At 43.3% G+C, this 12,232-nt stretch overlaps 2 protein-coding genes across 4 annotated transcripts; one reads left to right on the forward strand and one right to left on the reverse strand.

The window, feature by feature from the left end:
- The first annotated feature begins 48 nt into the window (after positions 1–48).
- gpr75 (G protein-coupled receptor 75) lies at positions 49–4,918 on the forward strand. Of its 2 annotated transcripts, none has more exons than XM_089011638.1 (2): positions 49–187; positions 1,285–4,918. In XM_089011638.1, exon 2 carries the CDS (start codon positions 1,363–1,365, stop codon positions 2,998–3,000), a length of 1,638 nt encoding a protein of 545 aa, XP_088867764.1. In that variant the 5' UTR covers positions 49–187; positions 1,285–1,362; the 3' UTR covers positions 3,001–4,918. The 2 variants fall into 2 exon arrangements, with proteins under 2 accessions (XP_088867764.1, XP_088867765.1); XM_089011639.1 differs by lacking the exon at positions 49–187 and adding an exon at positions 234–1,117.
- A 1,741-nt stretch (positions 4,919–6,659) lies between these two features.
- Positions 6,660–10,837, reverse strand: erlec1 (endoplasmic reticulum lectin 1). 2 transcript variants are annotated; one of them, XM_089012642.1, is made up of 14 exons: positions 10,528–10,837; positions 10,339–10,443; positions 10,171–10,251; positions 9,994–10,071; positions 9,868–9,907; positions 9,448–9,494; positions 9,146–9,369; positions 8,935–9,076; positions 8,380–8,541; positions 8,239–8,298; positions 7,717–7,841; positions 7,559–7,636; positions 7,343–7,418; positions 6,660–7,277 (listed from the first exon to the last, which is right to left on the reverse strand). In XM_089012642.1, exons 1-14 carry the CDS (start codon positions 10,666–10,668, stop codon positions 7,212–7,214), a joined length of 1,425 nt encoding a protein of 474 aa, XP_088868768.1. In that variant the 5' UTR covers positions 10,669–10,837; the 3' UTR covers positions 6,660–7,211. The 2 variants fall into 2 exon arrangements, with proteins under 2 accessions (XP_088868768.1, XP_088868766.1); XM_089012640.1 differs by having other exon boundaries at positions 8,380–8,547; positions 10,528–10,836.
- Between the last annotated feature and the right edge of the window lie 1,395 nt (positions 10,838–12,232).

The following is a 12,232-nucleotide window of genomic DNA, read 5'->3' on the forward strand; positions in this document are numbered from 1 at the left end:
TTGTCCAAACAGCTTTATCCTCACTATGCGGGAGTTGGTGGAGTCGATCCCAGCTGTCTTCGGGCCGCACACACGGGGAACCCTGAACAGGTTGCCAGCCATTCACACTCGCACTCGGGACAATTTGGAGTGTTCTGCCTCCATGCATGTTTTTGGAATGTGAGAGGAAACCGGAAGGCCCGGCCAGGTGAACATGCAAACTCCACACAGCGATGCTAGAACTGGAATTGAACACTAATGTGAATGTTATTGGTTCTTCGTAATTATATGCCGGTTCCGGGCCTGCGATTTGCGCCAATAAGAACAAGCGGCATAGAAAATTAATGCTGAGACGATACAATAAGACCGTGTTTTGCAACTGCTTGATTGAGAACAAGTTATTTATTTGAGGGAGAAGGATGCAGTATTTTTGGGTTAATTTAAGCCTAGCGTAAATTAAGTCAGTTTGTATGTATACAAACGAGTTCAATTACTTGCAATATTGTATATTAGGATGACTTTGATAACAACATTTAGACAGCATTTATCGAGCAGTTATCGAAACAACCATCATTTTATACAACATTCTGTACATGGAACAGTAACAATTCTTACAACAAACAAATAATGACGACAGTTGAAACCCCCAAAACATTTAACGTTTGGTCAAGTATGTTTCAATGCTGCAAATGACCACCAAAAATACATTTCGGAATGAATTCAACGAAAAATAACCATTAGCAAATTGTTCAATGCACGAGTTGAATGCAGTGCTTGATGCTCCTTATTCGCAGGCGTCGCTGTGACTTCATGCTCGATTTTTTTTAAGCAGTGCACGTCCAGTGGTGGCTCCCGGCTAAACGTTTGGATACATCGCAAAGAAGACAAGAAACCCCTTGCAACAGATGCACAACAAACAAATAGTCTCTTAAGAATTAGCTCGCGGCATGCCCGGCTCAAATTGCAACGAAGGACGAGGAGATTACGCCTTTAATGTTCGTGTCTCCGAATGGCGTTTAAATTGAGATTTTTTTTCGCCTTCGTAGCTGCTGTACGTTCACGGAGAACATGACTTCTTTAAAAAACAAAAATGGGGTGTATTAAATAATTATGACCTGCGCAGCTTCGTGCAATAACGGTAAGTTTAACACATTATAAATTTGAGCTATCAAGGAAAATGTAAAAAAAGGCAAATAGTAGTTTGACGTGTGTGTGTGTACTCGCGTCGTATTTCATTGTTGCACTAATGAGCATGATTTCAATTTTTTAGCTAGCAGTCATCATGCGTTTTTTTGTCTCTTACAGAATGTAGCAATGGTGACGCCGGCATCCTCCTTTTCAGAGGACTAATGGTTGGTTCTTTAGCAGCGGGCGGTTAAAAATATGATGAACAGCACCGAGTCGCCATCAGAGCTGGCTGATGTGCCCAAGCAAGTGAACTTAAATGGCACCCAGCCATCCCACAGCCCCCCAGTTTGGGCAGCTGTCCACACAGCAACCTTGACCTTTTGCTCCTTCCTCCTCATTTTCATCTTCTGCCTTGGTTCCTATGGGAACATGGTGGTTTTCTTGTCCTTCTTTGACCCAGCCTTCCGCAAGTTCCGCACCAACTTTGACTTCATGATCCTCAACCTGTCCTTCTGCGATTTGTGTATTTGCTGTGTGACGGCTCCAATGTTCGCGTTGGTACTTTACTTGGACGCGGGCGGCGTGGACGGCATGTCCGAGAGCTTATGCTTCGCCTTTCACCTGACCGGCTCGGGTTTCATCATCATGTCGCTGGAAACAGTGGCGGTTATCGCTCTGCACCGGCTGCGGATGGTCCTGGGCCAACAGCCCAACCGCACCGCCTCATTCCCCTGCACCCTGACCCTCACAGCCCTGCTATGGACGTCCAGCTTCACCATGGCGGCCCTGCTCATCATGCGGGCGTATCCACACAGGGATGGACCTTGCTTGCCACATTTTGGTCTTGGAGGAAGGCGGGCCGGGTTGGTGCTGTATGCGTATCTTGCTGACTTTGCTTTCTGCGTGGCTGTGGTGTCAGTGTCCTATCTGATGATCGCCCAGACCCTGAGGAAGAACGCACAAGTGAGGAAGTGTCCCATTATCACCGTGGCAGCCACGTGCACCCCACCCCCGCCACCTTTGGCAGATGCAGGCTTTGAGGGGGTACACGGAAGTGCTCAAGGCCCCGTGTACCGTACTCAGATGTATAATAAGTTACAACATGTTCAGAGGCATTCTTACGCCAATAGGTCCAATCAACCAATGGTCCCGGGGGCAGCCCAGGGGGCGACCTGCTGCCAGCTGGTCTCCACGGTCAACTTGGCCACCGCCAAAGACTCCAAAGCTGTTGTCACCTGTGTCATCATCGTGTTCTCAGTGCTGCTGTGCTGCCTGCCGATGGGGATCTCTTTGGCGCAGGATGTTTTGTCTCCAGAGAGCACCTTCGCACACTACCAGTTTGAACTGTGCGGCGTCGTCCTCATTTTCCTCAAGTCGGGCATCAACCCCTTCGTGTACTCGCGTAACAGTGTCGGCCTACGCCGCCGCGTGCTTTGCTGCATTCATTGGGCCGCGCTGGGACTGCTTTGCTGCAAACACAAAACTCGCTTGCACACCATGGGAAAAGGCAGTCTGGAAGTCAATCGGAATAAATCCTCACACCACGAGACCAACTCGGCGCACGTTCTCACACCTAAGGCGCAGAGGAGGCTGGTGGACCAGGCATGCGGGCCTAGTCACTGCAGAGACTGCACTGCCAGTCCGAAGGGTGCACGGAGGCCTCGCCCCGCCAGCACATCCACACCCATCAACACGCGCATCGAGCCCTACTATAGTATATACAACAGCAGTCCCTCTGCTGGATCCAGTCCGCCCACCAGCCTTCAGCCTGCCAGCTCGCAGACATTCGCCTTTTCCAAGTCATACGTGGCTATGCACTACCACACTCACCAGGACACTTTGCAGGACTTTGAGAGTACCTCCGTGCAACAGATCCCCGTCCCCTCAGTCTGAACTCATTCGGGATTGGTGTCGTGTTCTGCAATAGTAGTGAAGTGGGACACCTCTGTAGGCACATAGCAGGAAGTTCTTTGGTTGAATCTTCAGAACTGCTGAGATGTTTTTGTCCAGTTTTGTTTCCTCCCATAGTCCAAAAACATGTATGTATGGATGATGCAGTGGTTCCTAAAAATTCTCTTTTGTGGGTCGTACAAATTTTCCTCATCCTGACACATGGTCTCCTCGCTACCGGACAGTAAACGTAACCAATTATTAACTCACTCACTGCATTCCCAAATTTATTCGGTAATTGAAAAGCATGACGTGGAGTGCCGTTCCTGAATTTGTTTTGGTTTTTCTTGCGGGTGATGCTGAGAAAGCACTGGTCAGACCTCAGTCAATGTTTTTCCCTCCCACGAGGGGCAGCATTTGCCTTTTGTACAGCCTCCCCCACTTACACCTCATATTAGTCCAGACCCATATAATTTAGGAATTAACTCTTTTTTGCTGAAGAAAGAAGAGCGTCTAATGTTTCTTACGCTGCATTACGCTGGTCCTACAACTCAATATTCTGAGGGTCTTGGACTTTGAGTGAAAATGACAAAAACCCTGGCACTCCAGTGGACACATTTTTGCACATCATCTGGCAGTGATTGAGTTAATTGATGATATAAGAATGAGGTCTAATCCATCAAATGTAGAATTTATCACAACCAAGTAGTGCTCCCAGACTTTGTACACGTGATATGTTCCATGATCGCAGACGATAGGTGAATTTCCACAAAGTAGAGGTTTACTCTTTTGGGCAAAGTGGCCTTTATTCCTCCATGAAGTGATTGCGAAATGCCCACATACTTCCCACGCTTATAAGTCTTTGTTACACATAACTTTACAAATGTAAAATGAAGAGTAAATCATTTTATGGTACAAATCTTTTTTTTCTGGAAACCAAACACTTGTTGCCATGACTAATGTTCGTCTACTTTTTCAGCAGAAGTTGCTCTTCATCTTCCATTTCGAAGATGAAAAAATGGTTTTGCTCATTATCAGTTCATTGTGGAAAAGCGATTGAAAACAAATCTATTAATCCTACTAGCCCTGCCTCTTCCTCACCTGCCCTTCATTCCTGTTTCATCTTATTGTCATTCTTACACATATGAAAGGTTTTTGGTCTGGGCAGCACAACTTTTACATTTCATGGATGTTGTCTAACCCATCTTAATTTCTTAGCAACATAAAAGTGATTTTAGAGTGATTATTTGATGGTTATGATAGCAAAGTAATAACCTGAACAATGTGCTAATTGGTACCTGAAGCAAGAGGTTTATTTTTTTAAACACATTTAGAATTTAGAGATGCGAGGATTTTTCTCTCAATAGCGACAATTCGTAAGCTACCTATTTCCAAAAATGTGTCTGAACGCTGCGTTTGGTGATGTTACCACTGCACGCACAGATCCAAACAGTAATTGAATGTAAGTGGACGAGCTACCTCACTATCTGGGCTGAATGGGTGGGGAAGATGAGGCAGTCGTGTTGTCGCAGTAACTACGGTATTGCAAATCCAACATTAAGGAAAGTTCTTTCTGCATTGTGTACGAAAAGCCTTGTAAGATGCCCGAAGACAAAATCCGTAATGTCTGAATATAAGCATAAAATGACTGTTTCAGTCAGTACCCTCCCAGTTACTGACAGGAACATAAATCCCACTTGACTGTATTTAATCAGTGGCATGGAAAAGAGATGTTAAAAGACATACTTGAAATGGAAAGGTTTTTCACTGTTTACAACTTTTTGAGTACTTAGTAAAGTTCCTATAAATCTACCTGCTGCACCTTGGGCTGGCGACTTTAGTTCCCACATGGTCATTCGAGGATTTATTTGTGATCCCAGCACCCACTTTTTAACCGAATAAATGTTTAGCAAGTGCTGTGTGTCCTCTCCTTTTTCGAAATAATATCCTCAATTATGGTAAGGTTCTCTTTTAGATGTTTTGGTGTTGTTTTACTGTAGTCTTTTTGTAACAGAAGAATGAGTATTGAACTTCAAATAGTAAAAAAATAAAAATTTAAATGAGATCAGTCTTTTTGTTCGACTGTAAAATAATTGTAAACATATCTTAAACAGTGCTCCTCGTGCAATTGTACATTTTAAAACATTTCAGTACGTTTTTCAGTCGGAGTCTGAAGGCGTGATAACAGCGCCCAATGGCGGCCTTAAACGTTACTGCACCAATGCAGGAACTTCAGTTCGATTTCACGTCGAGGGGTGTGATGTGTCCATAGCAAATGTATTACGAACTTAATTGGTTCCCAGACCGTATGTAAGCCGAAAAGCGTGTATCCCCCAAAAAAAATTCCCAGCGGAAACCATTAAAATGAGAATAATCCGTTACCAGGTCCCCATAAAAATTTTCTAAGCCTTAAAACTACACAAAATATACCTTAATTTATGTATAATAAATGTGCTTGATGGCGGGCACTAGGACCAGGCATCTCACCCAGCAGGTGCAGAGGAGGGGGCGGTTCATGTTACATATATTACACTGCTTTTGCTGTTCAGTTCAGATCCACTTGTTAGCCGTTGGAATAAACACGTCTCCACATTTAGTCGTGTGTGCTCATTCCTCAACGGCTACACTATGGTATTATAATTAAAGAAATAAACTGTACTGTATAATAAAGTCGTTTTATTTACCTTTGTGATGGTCGTAGATGGCTTGATGGAATGGAGTGGCCGGTTTCCTCAGCATTAAACACCTGGTGAGGAACGTAACTTTCTTTCACCATCTTGAGGAATGATCCCTTGTTGGTGCTTTCTCTGTGATAATTGTATCTAGTTCATCATCAATTGTGTTCTGTTTAGCTGGGTTGATAGCTTTTTGCATCAAGTGTACAGATGGCTTGTGCGGGTAATTTGTGGAGCCTGATTGATGGCATATTTTAACCTTGCAGTCTACACTGCCTTTGAACTATCAAAGTTTAAACTTTCTCACTGTCGTCTACTTGTCTCTTTAATGTTTAAAGCTGCGTTCTTGACCAATCACGTGGCTTTAACCAAAGACTGGGGGCGGGGAATAGAGGACAAAAACAGTCGGCTGCCATGTTGTTAGAACGGGCTCGTTCGCGAATGACACATCACTCGAGGCAGCTCTGTGTACAAAAATGTTCGTATGCCAAGGTAAATTTTTCATAAATGTAACGTTCGTAAACCAAGGGGTTCGTAAACCGAGGTATCACTGTATTCCTATTGAGTTTTTGCATATGTACGGAGCCCCTAAGGTGACATCGAAGAAAAAAAAATGCTTTCCCTTGCAAAGTTTTGCATTCCCTCACAAAGTTTTCCGTTCCCTTGCAAAATGGAAAGATTTGCGAGGGAATACAAAAGTTTGGGAGGGAATGCAAAAGTTTGCGAGGGAAGGCAATTTTTTTTTCTTCGATGTCCCCTTAGGGGCTCCGTACATACACAGTCTTTGCAAGGGAAAGACTAAAATTCGCAAAGCAAGTGAGAACGCAATATGACACTCAATTACACATGCACTTCATTTTTGGACTAACGATCAAATAGTTTCTTTTGGCCCTGTAATTTTAATATGACAAGGATCAAGTTTATTGTGAGCTGTTCATCTTAGCCGTGGTATAAAAATACACTATCAAAAAATTTTCAGAATACCTCTTAAGTGACAAAGAAAATTTAATCCAACTTGCATTTGCCGTTTCAAAACACTCACTGATGCATAAGTTACAGTCACCCTTCATTATATGAATAAAGCACACCTCAGTTCTGCAAAAGATAAAACAAGAAGTAAAAGCACCAAGTAGGTAAGTAAGTAATAAGTAAAAGTATCCTCCAACAATTTGTTCTTCCACACACAGTGATTCATGATCTTGTATATTAGAAAACATTTTAAGTCGAGATATGAAATTTAAACAGTAAATTCATTCTCCTAAAGTGATTTGTTGAAGCTACAACCCGGCTGGGTGGGGTCAACCGTGATTTGATCCACCGATCCGATCAGGACATCGAGATCGTCTCAGTAGCTCCTCAGCAGCCTCAAATCCAGCCTTAAGATCACCACAATTTGAACCTTGGTTTGCCATAAGCATTATTACCATGTCAACCTGTCTCTTCTGTTATTTTTCCACATGGCCTTTTCCTGTTGGTCTCATCTTTGGGCCGTTTAGCTTGAAATGGACAGAAGTCAGTGTTTATCTGCCAAGTCTAGCTTCAGATGGACAGAAGTCCGCGTTCATCTGCTGAGTCAAGAACGCTGCAAATGACTGAAGATTCAACCTGAGACAAGAACATGGATTTAACGTGGTTCCAGAAGTGCTTAACTGCCTGATGACTACACTTACCCCGAGGATGTATTGGCAAGTCTGAGGTTCCAGCATATACACAGTGACCGCATGGCGAGACTCAGACTCTTTACATCTGATGCAAGAGCAAGAAGCAATCAGTAAGGAAACAACTGGTTATTATCAAATCAACTTATTCAATGGCATGAATCTTGAAAATGATCAGGGTTGCCCAATCTTTTTCATACCAAGTTAACTGTAACACTGTTCACATACTTTAATTTAACAACGACTTGGCGGGGTTTCCCAGTTAGATCGCACAAGTCACCATGGCTGTAGAAATGGGAGACCAGCCTGCACAGAGGTATTAAAAATGTAAATGTGTATAAAAGGGAGTGGTTTTAATTGATGGTCCGTGTAGAATAACTGCACACTTGACTTTCTGCATCCCAGTTTCTTTTAGCTGGTAAGATCGAGCAAGGTTCTTCTTGGACCACTTGATGTGTTCCTCAGCATTCCAGTTCCCAACGACCACAATGTTCTTTGCTTGCTCCTTATCCTGAAACACCAAAGGGACACAACCTTTGAATGAACGTGCTTCGTAGAAGAGAGTAGAATTCAGATTTATTCAGGGTGAATGTGTGAAGTGGGACCGGTTGCTTCCTTGTGAAATCACAACTTTGTCCAAATTAAGGGCTTTTCTCCTTTAATGGCATGAATTTTCTTTTGAGACTAAAAAAATATATACATATATTATTCCTTCGCGATATCCCCCATCCATTTTCTGTATTACTTGTCCTAAATGTTTGCAGCTGAAGTCAACTGGTGGTCAGCCAATTGCTGGGCACAATCAAACCGATTGACTTCCAAGATTTCAATTAACCTATCGTGTGTGTATTTAATTGAAGAAATCATAACAGCCTTCTCCAAAAGAGATTAGCAAACGCATGACTCACCTCATGGTACTGATGGACGTGTTTTCCATAACAGAATTCGTATTTCCACCATCCGACCCCCTGAAAAACACATCAACTAAACATCTGACCTCTCATAGTGACCACTAAAAACTCCTCCGGGTTCGTGTGACATGGCCTTACCCCATGTAAACAGTAGGAGCCGCTTAGGAAGTCCTTGATGAGCTGCTCATCTGTCAACCGCGATATGTGAGTGGTGCCAAGAGCCAGATGGCCCTGCCCATCCACCAGAACCGGTTGGTGTGTGGGAGTGACGGTTTCCTCTTTCGTTGGTGGAGCTTCCTCCTGTAACTAGCACACAAAGCAGCCACTAAAAACATTACGTTTACTATTCCTTACTCATCACTGCAAAATACTTCATCTTCCAATGTATTTAATAACAAAACTGTATATTTTGAAAATACAGCAAATGTCAGTTACTTTCAGTCCCATTAGGTTTAACTTGAAAAGTAGATTAAATCATGGTTTAGGTAACGACCATCATGGCCCAGTTTACGATCATCAAATGACCAAATGAAGAAACGGCTTGCTGAGCCCTGACCAACTGTGATGTAATTTTCAGTCAAGAGCAAGTGGCAAATAGCTGCTGCTGAGATGGATAAAAACGAGTGTATTTTGCTGTATAATTCATGTATAATTCAAGTAATACTTTTAGCCGCTTCATTGCAAATAGCCGACCTCACTGTGCTCTGCAGTAGTGCTGAACGGAGGCTTGAGTTGCTCCTCTTGCTTTTTATCCAGCTGGGCGAGTCGCTGAGGCCGTAGTGGTGACCCAGCAAGTGCCTGGCAGAAGATGGCGTTAACTGGGGATGATTTGAACCTGCATGCGGCAAAAAGGGAGGAGGGTCACATTTAATCCGCCGCGCCTCTTATTTAAGACATTTTCTACCTGTATTTGGGGTGCGCACAGAGCAAGGGGGTCAGCACCACCACCTCATATTCACAGGTGGTGACCTCAGCGAAGGACAGAATCTCATGCTTGGCCTCCGGGTGACACACGTACAGCACAGAGGTGGAGCGTGGCTCATTCTGCTTCAGCTCACAAGGTGTCCCGTTTCTCATCTCCATTGAGTAATATGGAGTCAGCTGACCTTCTATGTTCTTAGACAGCACCTATACGCCAATGTGTAGAGTGTGACTTGTATTTATTGTGCAAAATGCAGTGTAGACTGCTAAATTCGTGTAGCTTACTTCAGTTTCAGATGCGGACGGGGATGGGTCTGTCGCTTCGACTTTCGCTGACGTAAGAAATACATAGCTTTATATTAGCAGAAGACAACATAAATGATGCATTAATTAAGAAGAATACATAGATAGCTCGGCCCACTAACAAACCTTAAAATAGGGAGAATTCAGTTTTCCTTCAGGAAGTGAAATACTTTATTTTAGATGGTGGGCGAAGGAAACTCTCCAAATTGTCTGTGGATGTGAATGTGAGCATGAATGCTTGTTACTGTGTGCCCCAGAATTGGCTGGAAACCAATTCAGGGTGTCCCCTGCCTACTCCCCGAAGACAGCTGGATAATTTTCCCCCATGTACAGTACATTCATTTTCAAAGCCTTTTGAAGGACGAAAATAAAACATACCCATTTCTTTACTTTTTCTCTTACCTTCTACCTTTCCCAAAAAGTACTCCTGAACACTTATTTTCTGTGGATACACATGTAAACAGTATTATCGTCACTACTCTCCAAATGATGGTAGCTTTGTTTTGAGGTTCTTCCGAGAGCACCAACCTGACCGGTCTCTTTCTCTTCATGATACTGTCTTACATGTTTTCCATGGCATACTTCATACGTCCAGTAAGATTCAATCTGCCACCCACAGAGGAAAAAGACTTTGTTACACTCCACTAATCCAGCACACTCTGCTGGTGTAATCAGACAAAAACGTGAGGGGATGATGAAGATTACTCTGTATGAGCAGCTGCTTCGTTTGAACAGAGGCTCCAGCAATTCAAATGGACTTGGCCCGCGGTACTCCTTGTCATCATCCTGAGGTCAGTCAAGAAAAATGACCACAAAAAGATAAATTACATCACGGAGGTCCATCAATTGAAAAAAATATGACCCAACCATTACCTGTTCTCCAGAGGCCAGCGAAGGGAGAAGGCATTTGTAATTCTCCTTCTCTACTGTGGTCATAATGACATAGTTGTCTTCATTGTAAAGTCCCCCCGACGTGGGCTGAAATACATATTTTGATTCACTGTGAAGGCATATTGTCATGTTTAGTATAACCCTTAAGAACCGAAACGAAGGGAAGCATACCAGTGTGAATTCAGCACCAGGCCATGCAATTTTGAAAGTAATTTCATCTGTGAAGGGAGGCTGGCCGTCTCCGTGTGCTGTGACGCCGATGCGGAGCTTCAGAAGTCCACCAAGCATCACCAACACAAGCCCAGTCAGCATCTCCCTGTCCAGCCACTGATCGCCAACTCGGTGCTGCTCATGTACACCTCCCGTGTGTTTCTCCCACCAACTGCAGCTGCTTCAGAGAGATCCGGGTCGATATCCGCTTGGGGATTGTTTTTATTATTCGTGATGTCCACAGGGCGGAAGATTCCAGGAAGTAAGCTGTTCACTTGCCACGTCCTTTTCCGGCTGCTTTGTTTTGAAAACCCGTGTTAATATAACGGCAGCGACATCCTGTGGTAGAATCCCGCCGCCTGGACACCCAATTTAATGCAAAATGTTTATCTATTTCCCCCGCTGCAAAGCATACAGTAAGAAGAACAGCAAAAATAAATAAAAGAGAAAAAAAAAATAAAATGTGAGCAGTGGAAGATGGTTGTCATAAATTTAACCACTGTTTACGACCTTTGAAAAATCTGTTTCTTACTCCCTTTTTCTGATCTATTATCTTTCGTAAGCTAACATTAGAAAAACTGATACGTTATATATGTTGAGCTGCGTAAACATGAGGTGTTGTATCGACAATGTTTATTATTACTGAGTTTGCAATGATATAGAAGTGCACTGTTGGTCGCTTTATACAAACACGCCACTACGTAAACACCACCACCACGACCTCGACTACAACCGGTACTTCGACGACGACTACTACTGTACTACTACTACCACCACCACTACCACTACGACGACGACTACTACTACTAATTCTACTCATCGTCGTCATGGTATTACTAATACACATATAAATATAATTTAACTTTAGTGATATTTATTTGATCATTTGACTTCATAGATAGACTGTGCATTCGTTTAAAGCGCACACGCTATATACTATATTGAATGACGGGACTCTCGACATTACAAGACAACGCTATTGGCCACTTGATGGCGCTGTTGATATAAGAATGGGCCCCCTGTGAACGGAACGTGATTATAACGACCGCTTACTGTGATACAAAGAGAAATTATTAAGGCATGAGAGCTACGTACTTTTGAAATGACCAAGTCAAAATGGACTACTGTCAGAGATATGACAGTCAGACACCGTGGACAGAGACTCAGAACCAGAAAGATTGTCCCCACTGCCGGCAGGAGACGTAGTCATCAGATGACATACGTCTGAATTCTGCGCCCCTCTACCAAGCTATTTATTGAGAGTATATGTAAATTACAGCGATATATTAGTAAACATAGTTTTCTTGATTATAATGCCACGCCTCTGGGCGTTCTGAGCACCAACAGCTGCAAGCAGTAAAACATAAGACATTTTAATTGGTTGTCTTTTCCAAGAACTGATAAATTTGTAATCTGGCGCTTGTGCAGGATGTTTAAGCCGTAAATAACTTTGGTGAAAAAGGAGTATCTAAAGCCCTAAATTCTGTGCAAGGCCGGACCTTCTAGAATCTAGATGGAGACGACAGTTCACCTTGCCGTGTCTGTTTCACTCAGATTTACTGTGGCCATCTGCGCTTTTGACTGTAGGCCCATTGTTTAGTTGGTCAGCAAAGCACGACACTTTTAACCATGATAAATTATTATTCTCCATCAACTACCCATGATA

This window comes from Hippocampus bargibanti, linkage group LG13 (genome assembly GCF_051943395.1).
Source record: "Hippocampus bargibanti isolate YZ-2025 linkage group LG13, ASM5194339v1, whole genome shotgun sequence".
NCBI classification, from domain to species: domain Eukaryota; kingdom Metazoa; phylum Chordata; class Actinopteri; order Syngnathiformes; family Syngnathidae; genus Hippocampus; species Hippocampus bargibanti.

What these genes read in the sequence shown, in the direction of transcription:
- gpr75 (XM_089011638.1), top strand. Translation starts at nt 1,363, where the DNA reads ATGATGAACAGCACCGAGTCGCCATCAGAGCTGGCTGATGTGCCCAAG.
- erlec1 (XM_089012640.1), bottom strand. Translation starts at nt 10,668, where the DNA reads ATGCTGACTGGGCTTGTGTTGGTGATGCTTGGTGGACTTCTGAAGCTC. An exon ending in AAGAGAAAGAGACCGGTCAG is followed by an intron (nt 9,908 to 9,993) that starts GTTGGTGCTCTC and finishes GTGTATCCACAG; the next exon opens with AAAATAAGTGTTCAGGAGTA. An exon ending in CTACTGCAGAGCACAGTGAG is followed by an intron (nt 8,548 to 8,934) that starts GTCGGCTATTTG and finishes TTTGTGTGCTAG; the next exon opens with TTACAGGAGGAAGCTCCACC.